The 22757-nt window shown below is 45.7% G+C and overlaps 1 protein-coding gene across 1 annotated transcript in view; it reads left to right on the plus strand.

Moving 5' to 3' along the window:
- Nucleotides 1–20550, plus strand: part of SAP30 (Sin3A associated protein 30) — a 228222-nt gene extending 207672 nt beyond the window's left edge. The window contains exon 4 of the mRNA XM_086962437.1: nt 19731–20550. Coding sequence (XP_086818563.1) covers nt 19731–19853 — 123 coding nt within the window. The 3' untranslated portion in view covers nt 19854–20550. The remainder of the gene's footprint in view (nt 1–19730) is intronic.
- Nucleotides 20551–22757: the final 2207 nt, after the last annotated feature.

A 22757-nucleotide genomic window follows, 5' to 3' on the forward strand; every position in this document is an offset into this window, starting at 1 on the left:
TTTCTGATCCAGTTTTAACTCTTTCAATCCCCTCTTTGGACAAGCCATTGACAGCATAGGCACGCTCGTCAAAATTATAAATGTGATTATATTTAATATTCAGGGATAGTGGTGTGTGTTTTACATGCTTAACACAGCAGCAGCTCACTAACGTTACTGCAAATAATCTCTATGACACCATCACATTTCTAATATATGATGTCCTTTTTCGATCTGTTCTAAATGAAACATTTTTAAGGATGTTGCATGAAACCTAATGCAACATTTCTCTGCAAATACTCTGTAATAGACTCACATATCAGCCACATTCAAAATAAATTAAAGGAAAATGATATATAAATCAATCAGTTTAAAAATTATTAAAGGTCATCCGGGCAAGGCTCTCTGCAGAACAACGTTGGCTACAACTCTAGCTGTATCGGGGTACCTGAATGGGTGGAGCTCTGAGCCAAAGCCCAATTTGTCCATGCCTGGCTTAAAACGTCTGTTCCCAGTGCATGTGGCAATCAACACCAACCCTGCAGCAGTTTCTTTGGGTAGCACAGTTCCGGATCATGGACAGATCTGGAGTATTCCAAATAAAACCCTTAATGAATAACACTAGTTAAAAATTATTTGAACCTGAACCAGGGTGGGACATTTTAAAACTGTAATAAAAAAAAGTATGTGGTGAAGGGGAAATAATTGAGGTTGTTCACAATAAAATGAGTCTCTTTTTTAAAATCTAGTGACTGCCCATCTAAGCTAGACTTCAATAATTCACATTTGGTATGGAAGATATGTTGAGGTTTAACTTTTGCAGTGCGTGAACAATTATAACCAAAGCAGGTCATAGGCTTGTATCTTGCAGTATTTTGTTACACTTTCCAGGAATGCTTCCAAGCAAGACAAGCTTTTGCTTAAGGTAGCACAACCTGCAGCTGTCTGTACCTTCAAAAGAGGTAGAGTGCCCCCTTTTGTTCAAACCACCTTATGGGCTTGGAAGAAATTAGGCTTAAAGTCAATGAAACTGGGCGTGGGAGGGGTCTCTCGAAAAAATGTGCGAGTTTCCTAGCGTTCAGTAGCTCACTACAATTTTCACTGCTCAGAAGTAGCTTTCACTACAGAAAAGGTTGGAGACCCCTGGTATAGAGGATGGGGAGGGACAACAGAACAGAAGTCTAGGTGTTGAAAAGCCAAGTTTTATTTCCTTTACGGAATGTCAAAAAGCATAACTCAGAACGCAAAGATTGGGGTAGAGAGTTCCATAAGGAAGGTGCCAGCAGGGAAAACGAACGTCCTCCCATTTTGGCTCTGTTGACGCGAGGAGTCCTGCACTTGTTCTGAGTGGACGACCTAAGTGTGCGAGGGGGAATGTATTGCTGTACCAGAGCAGAAAGATAGTGAGGGGCTTTTCCAGTCATGATCTTGTGCATGTAGCAAAGAGCTTTGAATTTAATTCTGCTCTCGATTCGCAACCAATGCAATTTACGCATATGCTGTGGGACCAAGGATCTAGCAGGCAGGTGACAGATAAGGCGAACTGCCATGTTCTGAACCACCTGGTACTTCCTGGTTACCTCCTTGTTGGCACCCAGGAGTAGGATGTTCCCATAGTCCAGGCGAGAGGTGACAAGAGCCTGGACTACGGTCCTCAGGGTATCAGCCGGCAGCATCCACGTGATTTTCCTCAGCCACCTGATGATGGTGGTACAGGTGGCAGAGACTTTCACCACGTGTTGTTTGAAGGATAGTTGGTTATCGAGGAGGACCCCAAGATTGCGAGCTGACCCGGTTGGAATAGGTAGGGGGCCCATCTCCGATGGCCAATGTTGCGGGCCCCAAAGCGAGGTGTCTGAGCCAAACAAGAGCAGTTCTGTTTTGTCCCCGTTTAATTTTAATTTGTGTTTCAGCATCCAATCAGATATTTGTTTCTGCCCGGATTGAAGAGAAGAGGAGGAAAGGTTTTTATTGGTAGAAAGTGAGTAGATGACTTGAGTGTCATCAGCATAGGAATAAATTGTGAGACCGGCCTGTTCCGCCAGAAAAGCAAGAGGTCTCACATACAGGTTAAAGAAAAGGGGGCTAAGGATAGACCCTTGGGGAACACCGTGAGTGGAGGGGAGAATGGACGAGACAGAAGAGGAAGAGAAGACTTGGAACGTGCGGTCAGAAAGGAAGTTAGCAATCCAGGCCAGGGCGGAGCCACCGACACCAACAGCCTTCAGGGAGGACAACAAGATGGAATGGGAGACGGTGTCAAATGCGGCACTCAAATCAAGCAAGATGAGTGCCACAGTCTCCCCATTGTCCACCTGGCGTCTGATGGTCTCCGACACACCAAGGAGCGTGGTTTCCGTGGAGAAGCCAGCCCTGAAACCGGATTGAGAACCATGAAGAAGATTAGAAGTTTCAACATAGGAATTGCGCCCTATCCGCCCTGTAAGCCGGGTCTTCCTGCGGTGTATGAAGCCAATGGTTAATGGGCTTCAGTTGGGCGGCCCAGTAATACAACTGCAGATTCGGTAGCGCGATCCCGCCATCGTACCATCCCCTGTGCAGTTTCGCTTGTGCAATGCGTGCCAGACGATTGTTCCACATGAGGCCGGCCACCAACGCAGATACCCGCCTAAAATATCCCGGTGTTACAGGGTACGGCATATTTTCTAGGATATACAAAAACCGGGGCAAGGACATCATCTTATAAAGTGCTGCCCTTCCTAACTGTGTCAGCGGCAGCGCTGCCCAAAATGTAACATCCTATTTCAGTCGTTCTAGTGGTGGTGCCAGGTTTTTCTGGAAAAACTCGTTTGCATCTTTAGTGACATGAACCCCCAGATATCGAAATGAGGACCCTGCCATCCTGAGGGGGCAGTCCTCGCATAGTGTGGGAGCCGGGCCGTGTAGGACATATATCTCCGATTTCGCCCAGTTGAGAGTGTACCCTGATATTCTACCCTGTTCATCGCACAGCACCAGTAGCGCTGGTATACTGCTCTCTGGTTCCGACAGATACACTAGCATATCGTCCGCGTATAGTGACACGCGGTCCTCCCATCCTTCTACCCAGGTGATCCCTTTCAATAACAGGGTGGAGCGTATCAAAGTCGCCAATGGCTCCAACGCAATCGCAAAGAGCAGCGGCGACAGCGGGCAACCCTGTCGGGTCCCTCGCTTTAGCTGGAATGGTCGAGAAAGATGCCCATTTGCCACCACCTGTGCTACAGATTTGGTGTACAGTAGCCGGATCCATGCGATGAACTTTGGGCCAAATCCCATGCGTGTCAGGACCTCGAATAGGTAGTGCCACTCCACCATATCGAACGCCATCTTGGCGTCAAGGGCCAGTATGACCGCCGGGCCCTGCAGTGAGGTTGCCCTAGTCAACACTCCATGTGCCCTACGCAGGTTGAGGGCAGTATTTCTGTGAGGCATGAAACTTGATTGATCGGGGTGTATAAGTTGTGGAAGGTGTGCTATCAGCCGGGTGGCAAGAAGCTTAGCCAAGACTTTAACCTCTGCGTTTAGAAGTGAGATGGGGCGATATGATGTACACTCGTCCGGTGGTTTTCCGGGCTTAGGGATCGCAGCAATAGTTGCCGTCCGCTGGTCTAACGGGAGTTCGGTCCTGTCCAGACTGTCTGCATACATAGCCAGCAAGGGCCCACTAAGTCTCTCCGACGCGGCCTGGTACCATTCTATCGTAATACCATTTGGTCCAGATGCCTTACCCGGTTTTAGTGCGTGTATTGCTCTTTGTATTTCCTCCTCCGCTAGGTCCACCTCCAGGTCCGCGGCCGCCTCCGGTGTCAGTGTCTGAATGGGGATGTGACCCAGGGAGGCACGTGCCATCTCTGCCGACACTTCAGTAGTCGGAGTGTACACTCCCTGAAATTATTCTGCTAAGATTTCAACTATCTCCTCAGGGCTTGTGTGTTCTATCCCTCGCCCATCACAAATCCGCTGTATACCCTTGGTACTACCTCCCCTCCTGTCTAGCCAGGCCAATATTTCCCCTGCCTTGTCTCCTGTGTCGTAGATTCTGTGTGCCGTCTCTGTTATCTGATGGACTGACTGCTGCCTCACGTGTTCCCTATACTGTTGTTGCCGTAGGACCATGTCGTGGGCCGTGTCAGGTGTAGGGTTTGTCTCATGTGCCTCCATTGCGGCATGTAGGGCCAGCTTCAGCCCCGCCAGTTCGCTCTGCCACTCCCTTTTGTGTCTCGTTATGGACGCTATCGCCTGTCCCCGCAGCACCGTCATATATGCCTCCCACAAGAGAGCGGAGGATTGCACTGACCCAGAGTTCTCTGCAAAGTAATGGGAAGTCTCCAGTTTAAGTGCCTTTCTCACCTTGGGAATTTTAAGGTATGTGGCATGTATTGGGTAAATTCTTTTACGTGATTTTTCTTGCGTGGAGATCTTGAGCCTGACTGGTGAGTGATCTGTTATTCCCCTGGGGTGTATGTCAACGGTATCTACATGTTGTAGCCCGCCACTCAGCGCTAAGAAGTAGTCTATCCGCGATAAGCTACTGTGCACCGTGAAGTGATATGTGTATTGCCTCGCAGTAGGATGTGCATGCCTCCAAATGTCAACTAAGCCCATCGGAGTCAGAAATCTCTGAAACCGGGAGGGGCCTTCATTCTGAGGCATCTCCGGGAATCTATCTAACCGGGTGTCCACCGTGGCATTGAAATCTCCTCCCAATATTATGTCCCCTTCGGGTAGTTCCAGTAAAAATTCCCCAAGGGCAGGCAACATTACCGAGTGCAGCGCCGGGGGGATGTACACTGACACCACATTCAGGAGCCTCCCTTCCCATTGCCCCTGGAGTGCTGCGAAGCACCCCTGTGCGTCAATTTTAGTGCTGATTACAATAAACTGTGTAGACTTTTTAATTAATATTCCTGTGCCCCTTGAACCTGTGGTAAACTCCGAATGCACCGCCATTCTGTATCCTTTTCTGTCTAGGGCCTTTGTCGTCCCCCCTGTGAGGTGTGTTTCCTGGAGAAGCACCAAAGTCGGTCCCTGTCTTTTTACTGCGTGCATCACCAATCCCCTCTTTATCTTATCTCCCAAGCCCCGTACATTCCACGTCATAAGCCGGAGAGAGTCTACCCGCGAGCTCCCCAATCTCCCTTCAGGTGTGTATGTGTGACAGTCGTGTATCGTCGAACCGGCGTCGAAAGTAGCTAAAACTGGGTCTTAATCTCAGGGTGTACCTGCCTTTAGTGTGTCTCATGTAGCACATTGTCAACAGTTCAGTATACGACCTTACATGTGTAGCTTCAAAAACTTTCAAACAAACCCCCCCCACTGCCCCCCTCCCTGCCTCCCTGCTTAACGGGCTTTTAACTGCCCGCCTCCCCAACATAGCAGAGTGCTTTACCCAACCCTTCAACAGTTTACTTGCACGCTGGGGTGGAGAGTCCTCCGGAGCAGGCGGCCACCCTGCTCTCCTCCGTGCTTCCCAGGCTAGTGTCCAAGAGCGCCCATCCAGTAGTGGTCCTGCAGCGGATAAAACTTCAAGTAACACCGGGATCTTAGGATTCTACACCCCCTTCCGCTCCCGTGGAGCCCTGCGTCGGTGATCTAGGCAGTCCGCTTCTTTCTGACCTCTGCGATCTCGCCTGGCTGTCCTCTCGATGATCTTGTGTGTTGTCGCGTGGGTGCCGGGATTGCCCTGTAGTTCTCCAGCCCTCCAGCCAGTTTTGTGCCGCTTCCGGTGTGTCAAAGAACCAGACCTTGTTTTCCGCCACCACCCACAGCCGCGCCGGGAACATCATAGAGTAGGACAATTCTTTTGTTCGCAGCGCCCTTTTAACTTCCAGGAAAGTTCTCCTCCGCCGCGCTACATCTGCTGTGTAGTCCGGGAAGAAGGCAAGCGTAGAATTTTGGATTTGGACGGCTGGAGACACCCTCGCCGCCTGCAGAATTGCGTCACGGTCACGGAAATTAAAGAGTCTCGCAAGGATCGGTCTCGGTGGGTCTCCTGGTTTTGGTTGTCCTCCGGGCACTCTATGGACCCGTTCCACTGAGAAAAAGTGTGAAAGTCCCTTGGGTTTGAGATGCGCCTTAATCAGTTCTTCTACGTAGAGGTCCATGGCACCTTTGCCTTCTGACTCCGGAACTCCCAATATTCGGACGTTTGTTCCTCCTCGAGCGTCCTTCCTGATCGTCCAACTTGTCTCTTAAGGATTTGTTTTCTGCCACCATCTTTTCCATCGCCACCTGCAGATCCGACACGTCTTCCACCAGGGACTTCGTCACCACTTCCACTTACTTTACTCGTTCATTCATTTTCTGAAAGTCTGCTCTGATCAGAGTGACCTCTGTGGCTGTGGTTCCCACTGTAGCTTGAACTTGAGCCAGGGCACGCATGACATCTTCCAGCGTCGCTTTTTTCACTCCTTCTCCTTCTGGCGTCTTCCCCGGCGTAGTTCGAAGTTCCGTCTGGGGATGATTGTTTCTTTCATAAGCAAACTTGTCGAGCTTGGCCTGCGTTGAATTATGTTTAGAGCCCCTGCCCGCCATGGTTCCCCCTGGGCCTGCCTCGATCTTGTGCAGTGCGTTTCCCGTTTCCCTAGGGTCTCCTTGCGGCCCACCTACTCTCCTCTCTGACCGCAACCTCCGGGTCGTCTGATAGCCTCCTGTAGCCAGCGCCAGACGTGGTGCGTTCAGGCTCTGTGCGATCTTGTCAGTCCCTACAGGGAACGTTCCACAAGACTAGGTGTACGCAGGCGGCTGTGACGTTCAATCCACTTTTCTCCCCTTCGGAGTCTTGTGCGGGGGAGAGGTTTGAGGGTGAGGGGGGTGAGGTGCGGCACCAGTGTCCTTAAGATCTTGTAATGTGCGGTGGTCAGGCTTATTCTCCCGTTATAACGTCGTCTGCGGCCTCAGGTGTCACGCTCAACGCCCTCCTCTGCCTTTGTCTTAACTCCCACCTCCTCACAGTGCGGCGTAGTTTCAGACGGGTGGCTTTAGATCCACAGTGCTGGCCTTCGATAGCCCTTTGTTATTGCCTCCCCAATTGCCAGACCGTTGTCGGGTGCGAATGTGTGCCTCCTCTGTTTTCGACACTTTCTCGCTCCCGTCCAACACAGTTACGGCTGGGGTTGGTCGTATGATTATCCCCCTGCGCCGGCAAGCCGGGCGCGGGGCGTCCCCCCAGATTTCGCCGGTACCTTGTGTGCAGCTGTTTTCCCTCGTCCACCGCTACCAGGGCGTCACCGGCCTCCTATTGTCCTTTCTCGCGTCTGTCCTCCCGGGGTTTCTTGCGGGGGACGGAGCAGCCACTTTCCCGCTCCCTCTTATGGCTGTACGATCTTCCGCTGGGCTCTCTCCTGCATTCGGCGTGCGCTGCGCAGCTCCTCTTCTGCGGCCCCTGTGCCTTCTTGCCACTCCGCCACCTCTGCGCTTCCTACTGGACCCCCGCCAATGTCTGCCACCACCAGTGGGCTGCTGCCCGGCTGTTCGATATGTTCACTGCCCTCCGAAATTGGTTTAATGTGCAGTTTCACTTTCCGCGCTAACTTCCGGCGCCGATGTCCCGCCTCGCCGCTACTTCCGCCCGGTCTGCTCCTGCAGTAGAGCCCGGTGTCTGCGGCTGCTGGCCGGCCTTTCCTCTCAGAGCTCCACTTTTACTATTCCCGGTGTCCTACGGCTTCCAGACTTTCTCCGTTGGGCAACGCTCGGTCCTTCACCCGGGTCGCCCCGTCGGAGTGAACTTTCGCCGGATAATTTTACAGGACTTACGTGGGACGCCGCCTCACTCCTGGAGCTCCTCCGTTAAGTGGCCGCCATGCTCGGCAGCTAGCCACGCCCCCCGCTTCTGCTGTTTTTAGCCTCTTATTCCACTTGTGCAAATGCTGGTTTGTGGATTCAGATCATCCCCTAATCTCTCATAGTGCTTGAGTGCACAGGCCATATGTGGCTGCCTTTGCTATTTTCTCCCACACACAAGCTTCTGGTAGCACACACTGCAGCCCTTTACAGTCACTCCTCCTTTTCATATCAAGCATCTCCTCTTTTACGAACTCCTATTTCATGTTTTAAAAGGCACAATTCTGTTCATGCTAGACATAGCACTCCTAAATTAATACAATGAGCAGTCAAACAAAGAGGAGAATTTGATTTTGACCCACATAATCTATGCATAGCATTTTAAGTGACCTGTTTTTGTTTTGGACAAATATGACCTTTAAACGTAGGCCCCTGTTATCATAAAAGGTGTAGTTAAACTGGCTTGAGAAACGCCACAGCAAGTACAGTATAAGGCTACAAGGCCTAAAAAAACAACAGAAACTACTTGTTTGGTTTACAAAAATTCAACAGAGGGACAAATAGTGGCTTCATATATATTCACTCTTGGGCAAGCGCAATCAGGCTGTCCTTTGGTGATATATAAAAAAATGTTGCAGGAAACCACTAGAAATAACGCAATCAATGAGCCCCAATGGTCAGAATATATTAAAAAAATCTGTATGTTGCAGAAACATCAAGTGTGTCAAATAAAGCATGTGCCTTAGATGATTCTTCTGACAAGGAATTAACGTTTACGAACAACACAAGCCAGAGAATTCTGTGCAAATTGAGAGCGACAGGCGCACCTGGCCCAAATGGGATTCCCTTTCAAGTCCTCAAATATGACATCGATCTGTGGTCTGTAATACTCCTCCCCTTGTACCACACATGCTTACTGACCAATCAGGTACCAGAAAGCTGGAGGGGCTATATTTGGCCTCCCAGTATTCAAGAAAGGTGATAGGCAGAATCTAGCCAACTACTGCCTAATCGCCCTTCTCGAATTAAAGCCGAAGCATACGCATCCCCCCTTTTAAAAGATCGGGAGTGCTGGGTGGTGGCTAAAGAGATAGTGCCTTTCTGTCAAACTGGCTGTAGGTCTAATTCTTCAACTTCAAAGTTACACTCTCCTATCTAATACACAAGCGACCAGTCAGAAGTCATCTCCACTCTACGCATGTTTTGTCGTCTACTTGGCTGCCTTTGACTCTGTGAAGAGGCAACTTATGGAGGAAACTTCAACTCTGGGGCATCCCAAACAAACTACTCAGCGCGATATGTTTGTACTCTTCTACATGCGTGTGTGGGTCAAGCAGTCCCAGATGGTTATAATGAGGAAAATACCCATGGTCAACCGATTGAAGCAAGGCTACTTTGCTCCTTTGTTATTCAGACTGTATATCCCAGACATGTCAGCGGCCCTAAAACATGCAAACTTAATCCCGCCAAAAATAGTAGCTGTCAAGATCACCACATTGCAATACGCAGATGACACCGTTCTGTTGGTCCACTCTAAAATAGGGATTCAGAGAGCTCTAAATACCTTCCGCAAGTATTATGAGGCAAACAAAATAAGGGCAAGCGAGTTGAAAACAAAAGTTATAACCCTTGGTAGGACAACTAAGATCTCAAACTATTGCTAGAAAATGGGCCCTTAAAAATTACTAAGGCGAAATCTGATAACCACCTGGGTGTATGACTCTTCGCAAATGTTTTAACCAAAATCCCCCTGAGCCACCTCAAAGAAAAGGCTGCATTCATCATCACCAGACTGACAGCTTAGCACTGTGCTAGAGAGCCCATCTTCAGTTCCAATACAAAGAGTATTGAGGGGCACCCACCTAGCAGCAGTCACCTATGTCCATGAAGCATTCCTGGGTAAACTCATAAAATCACGTTACTGCTCCACCTTAGAGTACAAGATGGTCTTCTGGCTACCGCAAGATATAAGGGGTTGCCTGATCAGAATGGAATTAGGCATAGAGAGCAAAGTATGGGTCAATATGGGCGCTTTCTTAAAATACTACAACAGTTGCATTACGACTGCGCCCAACACCTTGAAATCTGTTCTCCGGCACATATCTAAAAGCAAGCGTAGCACTTGGTCAATTTACCTAAAACACCCTGCCGATATTGCTCCCACACACAACATTTAAGACTTTTCTGAAAAAGGGTTAACTCCTCACTGCTTTAATCCCTTCTCTTAAGTTAGAACAGTGAAAAGTTGGGGTTTGAATCGATCAATGGCTGTTGATATGCTACCTCTCTGAGGCTACCAAGCACCTGAATAGTTGAATGGCGAATGAAAATGCTTCTTCCCTCTGGTCTCTAGATCCCAGGGGAAGAGAAAGTGGTATGCATTTTGGGTTCTCCTGACTCCCTTGAGTTAGTGGATGCTTGTGGGCGACAGGAAAGGTCAATCACTGCTGACATTGGTTCGGACCCATGTGGTCAAGGGCTGCTACAATACGTTTGACAGTGCCAGAGGGTAAAGAGTGCAGCCTTTGGGGTGGGGTAGGAGGGGAGTCGGAGGAGAAAAAAGGGATATGGCAGAGGCATAACTTAGACAGTGAGATTCAGGGGGTGTGAATCTCACATTTTCCAACTGACAAAATGCTGGGCCACAGAGATCAGGGTTGAGATGACCATGGTTCAGGATGGAGTATTCCTGTCAGGAGAAGGTTCAGTACTGCATTACGTGGGCATCTGTCTACAGTGACAGTGGACAAAAAACCATAGTTTGAAATGCTACCCAGAGCAATTGCTACTAGTTAGACCAGTAATTCCCAAACTGTGGGTCAGGAGCAGTTTTTTGGTGCACCGTGAAAGTACAAGCAATAAATAAAGATGTCTTTAAATTCAGTATTTACCTTGTCTCATTTGCTGCACTTAAGTGACAGAGGTCAAACATGGAGATTGATGTTTACAAACCTCTCTCACGTAGCAGTCAGAGAACGTAAAGTCAATTATATGACAGTTGTGCTGGGGTACAGAGGAAAAGGAAGGCTATATGATGTAATTTTTTGTAACATACAACAAAATGTTAATACCTGTAAATGACCTGTACACATTCAGCAGTTCAGAAAGTGAAAAAGGATAAACCAAGCAAATTGTTTGTAATTCTAGTTTGATGGAGGCAAAGATTTTAATTGTATCAAAACAAATCTAAATACTTTTTCTTGGTGATGCACATATGATCGTCACTGAAACCGATTTCCACACATTATCACATGTGCAGTATAATTTTATCAGTAAAGCTATATGTCTGTGCACAATTTGTGGCCATTTCAAAGGAAACGTGCTGTCTAAATGTTAGTGCACTACCACATGATTGATTCTTTAGTTACATTTAAACATTTCCTGCTTCGTGTCCATTAAAACTAGGTGAGTCGTGAAAATTTGTTCTGCTAAAAAGTTGATCCTGGTCACAAAGGTTTGGGAAGCAGTGGGTTAGACTACTGACGAGCATTAATCTAATTACCTTTTGGGTGTTTTATAGCCAGTTGTATGCCTGGTATACTGAGATTGGCGCATCTTTCCAATCCTACTTCTGTAATGTTTGCGAATTCCAAAAAGTAGTAAATTTGTATGGATTCAAGGAGTACTTCCATGGGTGCAGATTTACTACTTTTTTTGGTAAACCAGTCACTATATATATTTAAGTTTCGATTCCAAAAATGTAACAAGTTAAAAGCTGTTAGGGTAATGAGAATAATGAGGAAAACCGACACAGACCTAGCAGCTCAGAGTCAGGGCCCCCAAAGCCAACTACCAAGCAAAGAATGCATTAGGGCAGTGTTACACCCAAGATGTGAAAGCATTAGTACATCAGGTATTCTGCTTAGACAATTTTTAAAAGTGATAGTTTTTAAACATGAACTTAGAAACATTAATGACTCATCCGGAACAACAACGACATTAGTGAAATAAAAGGTAGGTCAGTAGTCATGTAAATCCTATACATTGCCTAAATTCTTGTTATTGATGGGAAAACATTATAGTATATTATATCTAACATGGGAGGTGCATGTACAGCCCACGTTCTGAACCCAAGTATTTAAAAGTGCTCACATAAAGGAGGCTCTGTGAAATAATATGTTTACCTACGATTACACAATTGGAACAAACAGGGAAGGCGGTATTGATTCCAGGTTATCTAATTTCACATTTTGAAATTCAACCACCAGATGTATGGTTGTCGCTCCTCTCTTTCCTGTTTTACTTCCAAGGTCATGGTTTCGGTTCCTGTTCTTGGCCAACAACAAGAAATACCGACACCAACATAGCAATCCCGACTCGGGCCCCTGACCCAGCTCTTAAGCCAAGAATTCATTTATTTGGTGGGTGCCACACCCCAAAAATCCCCCTGAATCTATGACTCGAGGATATGGCCTAGGGCGGCATCATGGCGTTTTTTTAGGTCTCGCTTGAGCGCTGTCTCGGCGAGACCTTTAGTAACTGGGTATTCAAAGTGCTACCCAAAGGCTTTTTCCGGCCACCAGAGAGCAGTTACGCACACATGAATGTGCACAGGCCATCTGGCTTTCTGTAATGGCTCATTAAACCTTACAGCGCGTTAATCCCCTCCCCTACCCCCTCCCTTCTCCCACTCCCTCCTCGTCTGCTTCTCTTATTACAAGCTTCCCACTCGCATGGCAAATGCTTGTTTAACTAAGAATTCAGAGGTATGAATGCTAATTTATTTGTCCACCAGATAGCAGACCAACGTAAGCAATGCTCATATTAAATTTTTTTTGTCAACACAATGTCCTGCATGAGTTGCCAACAAAATCTTCATTTTCGTACCATTTTTGCACGTGGGAATAAGCCATGCTTTAGAGGTGATTCTCAGAGTACCTCATGATGCCCTTGCCGCGACAAAGTTAAATAAAGTTTGAAAAAGGTACTTAAATAACCTTCAGAAAATGCTGGGTTCCTTTCGTGGCAAAAGGATGCTTATCTGTGTTCTAACAGATTGGTCCATACAGTTTGACATCGACTCCTGAACAATCAAGGTATATGTTACAAAGCATTTGAATTCTATTACTGTGGCAACTCAAAAACAAATTCTCGCAGTTTGAGCATTATTCGCTTGTTGTAGGTTTGGAAAGGAGTCAGGCAGCGGGCCAATTCTTTTTTTATAAATTCCTCCACTGGCTCAATTTACTTTTCAGAAAATATGGTTCCCATGGCCGCCCACAAGCTCCTCTGCACATTTCTTTTTTTAATGATGATTATTATTTTTGTCCCCCGGCCTGCTGCATGCCCACATCACTTCCTTGTAATGTGGCCATGAATTGGGCTCTCGGAGGCGTGCAGACCCACTTGCTGCTTACTGTGAAAGCAGATTGGTAATGCTTTTCCGAAGCACCATTTCAGAGCCCAAACAGGGAGCTTGACACCTCAAAGGAGATTAACTCCAGGTGAGGCACAGAGGCAGCCAGATCCATCACTCACTACAGCAGCCGAGCTGGGCACTGCGTGGGGACCCCGATTACTACTTTTCCCTTCGCCCTCCCAGATTGCATATTTTACAAATGCCCAGGCATGGTGGTGAGCTGGGCCAGTGGGCATAGGCTGGGGCTTTAGGCACAGGAGGCGGCGCCGAGGCAATTCCCCTGCTTCCTAGGGGCAGCCTCCTCTCTTCAATGTACCTCCGCATCCGCGACTGCTCCAGGCAGGAAGACGGGAAGTAAATAAACAAACGCCGCTCCTGTCTGCTGTTCCTAATTTTATTCAGCCATGCAGTCAGTGCTGGGCAAATAAAAGGAGGGCATCGCTATCTATGATTTTCGAAGACATTTTATGTAAACACCACATGCGTTTTGCGAAACTGCAAATTTAGCATTTTCATTTTTTGTTTTTGCATATCTCTAAATCGTGAAATCCTAGAGGGCCTGGTCCAGGAGAGCATTACAGTCTCTGCCTGTTTTGATTGGATGAGTTGATTCATACCACTTGCGTCAGACCCCGCATTCTGGTACATGGCCGACTATTTTGTCTCCCTATGTATGTTCCTGTCCCCCCGCGCCCTTTCCATCCACAATCTCTTTTTTTAAAATACGAGGCCACCCAGTGCCCTCTTGTCTCCACAGACCCCTCACACTTCAAGCACCACCCGTTTCAAAATTGGTCATCTTGGCCATCTTGAAATGGTTCTTAGACCATTCCAAGATGGCCGTCAAAGTCTGTGCGCGGTGGAAGCCACTTTGGAAAAGTTTAACTCTATTAGCGACTCCCATGGACCTGAGAAACTTGAGCTTTTAGATATTAGATGCCCTTATTTATTTATTTAATGTGATTTTATATAACGCAAACAATACCCAAAGGTGTCCGAGTACTTTACTAAAGGACTAGTTACATTACATAAGGACTTCAGAGTACATAAATTACATAAAAGATACAAACAGAAAAACTCAAAATTCACATAAGAATGGTAGTAAGTACAAAAGTCTACTACAGATACTAGTGGTTAGAGTGACATATATACAAATTAAAAATTCACTCAAGGTTAAATTTTTATGAAAGTTGAAGGTTAGGGTTGGACGTATATAAAATACATATTTACACAGCATTATCTTCTCGCCATTGACTTAACTCCTGGAGAGATACAATGCTGTGTTTTGGCATTCTGGAGGAGAACGAAATCTACCAAAAGCAGCTCCGCGCCAGACCTCCCCAATACCTACACCAGTGCTGGATCATCGAATTAAAACATTTTACCTGGGGCAACCCGCTGCGGGCCCTTTGCAATCTAGAGACTATTAGCAAATTCCCAAAGGCGAGGAAGAGATATAGGCAGACCCTTCAGGATTTCGCGATTTCGCGGTTTGCCGCGAAATCGGCACTTTTGTTAAAATGCAGCGATTTTTACAAAAATGCAGCGAAATCGGCACTTTTGTAAAAATGCGTGATTTTTACAAAAGTACCCACGAAATCGGCACTTAAATGTCTTCGCTTTCTCTAGGAAAAGCGTTTTCCTCATTTTAGAAATTCACCAAAAAATTGTTTCACTACAATATCGGAGCAAGAGCGTACAGCATCATAGACCCCCAAAAAACCAAAGAGTTACTTTAGCAGCACCTGCACTGTGCATCAGGAAAGCTACTTCCCTAAACATTTTTAAACCGGAACTCAAATGTTTTCTAGAAAGAAAGTAAATGTTATTTTACGTGAACTAAGAAGGCTCCACTTACCAATCAAGCTCAGCACATAGCGAAAACTTACAGACTTGCTCTTCTTCCTCCCATGTATCCTATGTATGGAATGGGCATTTTTTATTTCCGCTTTTGTAAGGGCTACCAAAGGCGCTGTAATTCTGAATGTGTTTGTGAAATTCCAGTCCCATGTGATGACACTTGCTATTTTGTCATCAGACCCGAACTGCCCATTTTTCCACCGGGCGTTTCCCCGGCAGGCTAGAGCCATTGGAGGCCAGTTGTTATGGCAGGGGGCTATGTGGGCGCCTCGGCCACTTACTCCTGTTTTCACAGGTAATTGCAGCAGGCACAGGTGGCCTTCAGGACAGAGAGAGAGAGAGAGGACAGAGAGCGAGAAGAGAGAGAAAGAGATAGATAGAAAGAGAGGGAGATGAGAGGTGAGAGGTGAAGAGAGCCAAGCTAGGATTTGCCAGGACTGATTTTGGCTTTTAGTCCATCCGTGTTTTTGACCAATTCATCACTTTGGGCTACATGTATGAATAGTGGAAATAGTGATTGCCTAATTGCGATTTTCTGTGAATTGCAATTAGGTAATCACTATTCCTAATGTGTGAAACTTCATGAGTTTCATTTAGCAATTCACAGTGTGCTGCAAATTGATCTACCTGATGAATTCTAATGAGATAGGTTGCAATTTGCAACACACTGGGAATCACTAAAATCACAGGGATGGTGGCCTGCTTGGGTTAGCAGACCACCATATCCGTGATAGCTTTTAAAAAGCAATTTTTTTGTATGCAGCTCAATCTCCTTATAGGAAAAAGGGTTGCATTTTAAAAAGCAAAACTAAAAGTTTTGTTTTCATTTTTTAAGAGCAGGCAGTGGTTCGTGGGTCCACTGCCTGCTCTGAATTTTTTTTTTAACTACCATTCCCAAAGAGGAAGGTGTCCCTAGGGGACACCTTCTCATTTGCGAATGGGTTATACCCTACTTGAAGTAGATGGTAGAATGCAAATTTTTTAGGACAGCATTTCAGTTCAAAACATTCTTACACACCCAGCCTCAAGTTTACCTGACTGCAAGTGCAGCCAAGCACATCTTCCCAGTGAACTCTTCTCCAAGTGCATCCAGTCCAGAGTACCCTGAACCACAAGTGATACCAACCCAAGCACATCCAACTCCCAAGTGTACCCAACCACAAGCACTCTCAATTGCATACTCAGAGGGAACCCAACATAAAAGCATCTAGTGCCGAAAACCCTTAAGCTCAAGTGCATTCAATCACAAGTCCATCCAACTATCACAGACCTAAATGCATCCAACCACAGTCAAACCCAAGAGCACCGAACCCAAGTTCCCCCAACCGAAAAGTGCATACAATCTCAAGATCACCAAACCCCAAGTGCACCCAGACAAAAAAGCACACATCTCAGAGGGAACCCAGCATCAAACACATCGAGCCACAAGCACACCTTCCTCAGGCACACTCAACTCCCAGGACATGCCCAGTGTGCGGCGGGCCCCAAAAATCTAATGCCCCCGAGGCCCGCCGCACACTGGGCATTCGGCTGGCCCAACAACCATTTTCTTTTAAATGCCAGGAGGGGCCCGCCGCGTGCCCAGTGTGCGGCGGGCTCCGGAGGCATAAATTGCAAAATAAACTGCCGCAAAATGCAGCTAAATTTCCATATTTGTGCCGCTAAATTTCCATATTTGTGCCGCTAAATTTGCTAATCCATGCCTCTATATCCTGGGGGGTCTGTATAGGTGCCAAAGATCACGCAGCACGTCAAGCGATTGAGCCAAGATTTCACCTCGAGGCTTCTTGCATTCAAAGTTCCTGGCTCATCCCAGGTACACACAGTGTGCACAGAAGCTTTGATGGCCAGGAATAATGGATAACAAATCAACAAAAGACAAGACCTTTGAAATTAAAGCTGCTTTTACTGACAATCCTTCGGCGTCCTGATCTAGATAATGACAAGTTTCAGCTCCGCAGCCTGCAGCAAAAACGCATATTCATCACTTCCTTGAAATTTGCCCATAAAACAGATTCTCAGAGGTGCGCAGACCCATTTGCTGATTACTGTGAAAGTAGATTGGGAAAGTGCTTTTCTGACGTACTGTTTAAGAGCCCAAACATGGAGCATGACTCCTCGTCGGAGATTAACTCCAGGTGAGGCACAGAGGCAGCCACATTTATCACTCACTACAGCAGTTTGTCTACTGCAGTGGTTCTCAACATTTGCACTTCTGGAGACCCCAATTAATCATTACTGGAACCCGGAGACTCACACCTCCCCAATCATTATTGGAATCCTAGGACCCCCCACTAAGAAATGGCTGCTAGTCGATGGGCACAGCCTAAGTATAATAGATGCTTTGAACGCAAGATAATATACAAACAGTACAGAAAAAAACATTCACACAAATTACACAAATGATGACACATTCTATTTAATTGCTCACTTTGCCACTAGATTCAAGATAGCCTGGCTGATGAGGGTTCTGAGGGTTATGAACCTGAAACCGGTCCCAGGAAGCTTGTTTCCGGTCCAGGGAAGTCATGGCTGGGCAGTTAGGGCTGGACTGTTCCCATGAGGCACAGGGTCAGTCTGATTTGCATATGGCCATGTCTGAACTGGGATGGCGGAGTGAGCTAAAGAATGGTGATGCATTAAACCCAGATCAGTTGACTGGGGGCGAGTGTTTGACTTGCTCAAACGCTCCATCCATCATCCCCTTTTGTATCGCTACATTCTATTCACTTCTCAAACACACACAAATAAAACAAGCATTTGCATAGCCAATAGGTCTCTCCTTTGGGACCTTATGTTTAGCCATGCAACAGTTGATGTTGCTGGATCAAGGATATTGTGCTGCATAATTAAATACTTATAAGGTCCCAAAAGCGAGACCTATCGGCTATACCAATGCTTGTTTTAGTATAGTTTTTGGTTGTATAGAAAGCCTCTTGCCAAAGGAGATAGGTGAAATTGGCTATACGCCATGTATTCTTTCTTTCCATTCAAATATGTAATGGAAAGAGGTGGGGGTTGGGCATTAGGGAGGTTAAAGAGGGTTGCAGGATGTCTAGTATGTTTCACCCACACTTGTGCCACGGGGTAGTGCGGGAGATGAAGAATGGGAGTGAAAAATGTGGGGGAGGCCAAAAAGAAGCAGGAAGGTGACAGGACATCATTTTTTTCTTACTATGTATTCGCTGCTCACACACCCCTATCCAACCCCCTCCCCCCAGACCCTTTTCCTCTTGGATAACAAATCCATGGGATACCCTTACGGTTGCTAATTAAGGGGTAAGTAACCCTTAAAAAGTGCGCACAACATAAAATAGTAAGTGTGATATGAATAGTTAACTTGGTGTTTTTCATCTTTGTGTTTCAAATAACAACTTAGTTAGTCCAGTGGAGCTTCACTCTGATGTAATTTGGAAGCTCCTGTTTGAAATTAGCCGTTATTGGTGCTTGATCCTTCTATAGTTGTGTGTGTTCTTTGCATAACTACTGTACAGCATGAGTCCCTGGATGGGCTTACTCACACTTCATGCAAACACAACAGGTGATGGACCGAATGTGGATCAATGTCACACACTCACCCCAGTCCAAAGATCTGGGCCCAAATACATAGTTTTTTTGCACTCCACACCACCCTGGGTTAGACAATGGCGATATGCAAATCAGCTCTGACCCTGTGCCCCATGGCAACAGTCCAGTCCGAACTACAAAAGCCATGTCCTTCCCAGAACGGAATCAAGCATCGGAGGACCGGACCGGTTTCGAGGTAACACCTCTCATCAGCCCGGCTAGTGCTGGGGATGCCCAGACGTGGGTCCCAGGCACTCCACACCCCTGGAGTCAAGCTAGCCGGGCTGATGAGAGGTGTTACCTCGAAACCGGTCCGGTCCTCGGATGCTTGATTCCGTTCTGGGAAGGACATGGCTTTTGTAGTTCGGACTGGACTGTTCCCATGGGGCACAGGGTCAGAGCTGATTTGCATATCGCCAATGTCTAACCCAGGGTGGTGTGGAGTGCAAAAAAACGATGGATTTGGGCCCAGATCTTTGGACTGGGGTGAGTGTGTGACATTGATCCACATTCGGTCCATCACCTGTTGCGTTTACTCACACTTCATAACAAGCATTGTCAAAGCCATTATATCTGGCCTACAAAAATGTAATTTTTAGGATGTGTTTTGCTAACATACAATATGCAAATACATTTTGCCAAAAATATAAAAAATATTGGAGACCCCCAGCAAGCCAAGTGCACCAGACCTGGTACTGAAGGCCACTTCTTTCATAGTAGATAGCTCTTGTGGCTAGTGAAAATTAAATTATTAACAGTGTAAGACAGTAAATGGATTAAGGTCCAATGCTGAAAGCTGTGATATGTGGAAGCAAAATGTGAATTACTCTTGAACATACCACTGGGTGAAGAGTGTTGATTGAAAGCCCCTCTACGGCTGTATAATGTATGCATAATTATTTTTAGGGGAAAACATTTTTTGTAGTCTGGCACACAACTGCAGATGTCTGTAGGCCAGGCCTAAAAAAATAATGATAACCGTCCTTTGCACATGTTCACCATGCTCTCACGTTATGTTTTTCCCGCTTTAGGTGACTGTATTGTGTCTGCTGACATTTGGGGCTGGCAATGACAATTGTTTTTTCTTCGTGTTTTTTAGTGAAGTGTTCTCTTGATTATAATGATTTATTTCCATATATACTGAATAACACAATCTTTACTTATTGATCCTTGTTTTTAGATAATTGGATGCCATTTTAGGTCGATTCCAGTGAATGAGAAGGATACCTTGACCTATTTCATCTGCTCGGTGAAGAATGAAAAGCATAAACCAGATCAGAAGTCTGACGGCTGTATTCACTGATTTCGTGTTATAGGCATTCTTAAAGACTTTTCGTGGTCCATACGATCGTCAGTATTTTGCTTTTGCAGGCTTGCTGCTCTGCTTTACTACTTTAGCTCCAGGAACACAAAAATAAACTACACGGGCGGTCTACACTAGGCCTCAGTGGGACACAGTATATATTTTGTAATCCTATTATCGATGTGATTGATAGCTGTCCTTTCTTTATTGATTGCTTGTTTGGCTGACGGTTGATTGTTTGAAATGAAAATTCCTCTTTCAGATTTGTTTAGCAGCCTAATTTATCATACTTCACAGAATGTTATGATTTGTTATTTGTCTTTTAAACTGGAATTGGACATTTTAATGTATGAAAAATACTGATAAACGGATGTTTTTCTTGTAGGTTCATTTAATATTCAAAACATTTGGAGCTATACATATTTGCTGTTTATTTTAAATGTGAAATAAAGTATTATTGCACTTAATATCAACACGAGATCGAGTGTGCGCGTAAACACGATTTCCAACGCGGAAAGCACTGCCATCTACTGGACAATGTACGAATGTTTTGGCAAAACACTATAGCAGTGCGCTCTTCACAATTTATTGTTTCTGCCTTAAGGGGATGCTAGGTCCCATTTTGTTGCACTGAAGACAATCGCTTTTTAAATTTGCTCTTTGAGACGGCTTTAGTTGTTTCCCCCGCTGTTTTAAATATATATATATATATATATATATATATATATATATATATATATATATATATATATATATCTAGGCTCACTGCTCCAAATTTCGGGGCACTCTTGCAGCGGGTGCTAGTGTAAGCGCGTCAGAGCTTCGCGCTTAGAATATGAAAGCTCTCTCCCTCCCGGTCCCGGGTGGAAATAAAGACAGCACACACGGGAATTCTCGTAGGTAGCAACTTTACTCGCACAGACGCGTTTCGGAAGCCACGCTTCCTTCCTCAATGTTTGTTACACCGCAATGCGCGATCTGGCGCCATTTTATTTCAAAATAACAAACAACTCATGTTGGTAAGCATAGAGGGGGGACTGACGCGTGAGCGCCATCTTGCTAGTGCATGTAATTCTTACAGTAGCATGACTGAGATTAAATAACACACGGCGAGATCACAGTCCATTGCCCACCGTACCAAGGAGAGGGTTACCTGCCGATCCACAGCAATATCACGTTGTAAATTCCTCGTTGTAAATATATGAGGTTTTTTAAATAATGTTTTATCGACATGAGTAATCACGAAATGAATGTGTTATTTAATCTCAGTCATGCTACTGTAAGAATTACATGCACTAGCAAGATGGCGCTAACGCGTCAGTCCCCTCTCTATGCTTACCAACATGAGTTGTTTGTTATTTTGAAATAAAATGGCGCCAGATCGCGCATTGCGGTGTAACAAACATTGAGGAAGGAAGCGTGGCTTCCGAAACGCGTCTGTGCGAGTAAAGTTGCTACCTACGAGAATTCCCGTGTGTGCTGTCTTTATTTCCACCCGGGACCGGGAGGGAGAGAGCTTTCATATATATATATCTATATATATATATCTATATATATATATATAGATATATATATATATCTCTTTTTACAAATGAATAGACGGGCTTTTGGTCAGCAGACTTCCGCTATAGCTTTGTTACTTTAACATTGACGTCTCGCTTCCACTCTCCCCAGCATACAGCATGGGGCAGGCAGTGGGACTGTCCACTTTACCCTCTGGCTCCCTTCACTCTGAGTGACTGCATAAAGCCTGCGCACAGTGTTCACATTCACCTAAAAATAGTTCATTTCCCTTCAGTGCTAAACATGGTGCCAAGGATGTTAATAGAGGCTATTTGTATCTGACTTTGGGTGCCTAGTAGGTGGCGATATATTTCTGTCTCCTTTTTAAAGTTCTAAATTGAGCGCTTGCTTAGCAGGTGATATGCTTATCTCCTTCAGAAATAATAATATTAGTAAAATATATGGCACAACTGAAAGGCTTTTACATTTAAGAAAAACTCACTACTAAAACAGCCACCATAGCAAATAGTTTTGAATATGTTAATAGAAGCATATGGCAGCCACATTTAGGTGGCCCTAGGTTTTCCTTTTTTACTGTTTTATGGCAGATTCGTGCAATTGAAAAAAATGAAATTAACCATTGTACCAGCTTGCTAAGGCCATAGATATTGAGGTTGTGGGATACGATCTGCTCAAAAGTTAGGTTCCAGCAGCCCAGCCTGCTCTCTCGGGATTCGAAGAGTGTGATTTTATTTTGAATCTTACTGCAAAAACCAGTTGCCCTTTTCATCCTTCCTTCTATGGTGTTTCAACTTGCGGTTTATTTTCCTTGCTTTCCAGTACGCATGGAGGAGCGAACACCTAAAGTTTAAATGAAACCAACCATCATTAATCAGCCCAGTCTTTCTTTGTACCCAGATCGCAATGGTTTGCACTAAGACGTATCCCAACACCGAAGATGGCTCTGTAAAGGACCTTTGCAATTTCTTTTGAATAGAAGTGTTATCCCTGCGACTGTGAGGGGCAGGCTCTTGCTCTCACTAGGACAATGACTTGCTACGAAGTAAAGTTCAAGCTTTGGAAGTAGGCCAATCGAAATGTAATTTACGCTTGTGAAGTCAGCAAATTTTGTTTTGTGTGAAATTCCCGAAATTTAATATCGTGCAAATCAAGTCATTTGGTCAACGGAGTCTGGTTCGAGCAGTAAATGTATCGTTCTCCTGCTATTTATTTTGAGTGACTTTTTAGGAGCATTATACCCTGGGGTGAACATGTCACTCAAGTTACCGCAAACCATATTTGACCGCATTCGCTTAGTTTCACTACATTTTTGTGATTTATTTTCAAGATTTCATTAGAAAATGGTGTTTCTGCACACCCCGAATTTGAAAAAGCATGCGG

This window comes from Lissotriton vulgaris, chromosome 3_1 (genome assembly GCF_964263255.1).
Source record: "Lissotriton vulgaris chromosome 3_1, aLisVul1.2, whole genome shotgun sequence".
NCBI classification, from domain to species: domain Eukaryota; kingdom Metazoa; phylum Chordata; class Amphibia; order Caudata; family Salamandridae; genus Lissotriton; species Lissotriton vulgaris.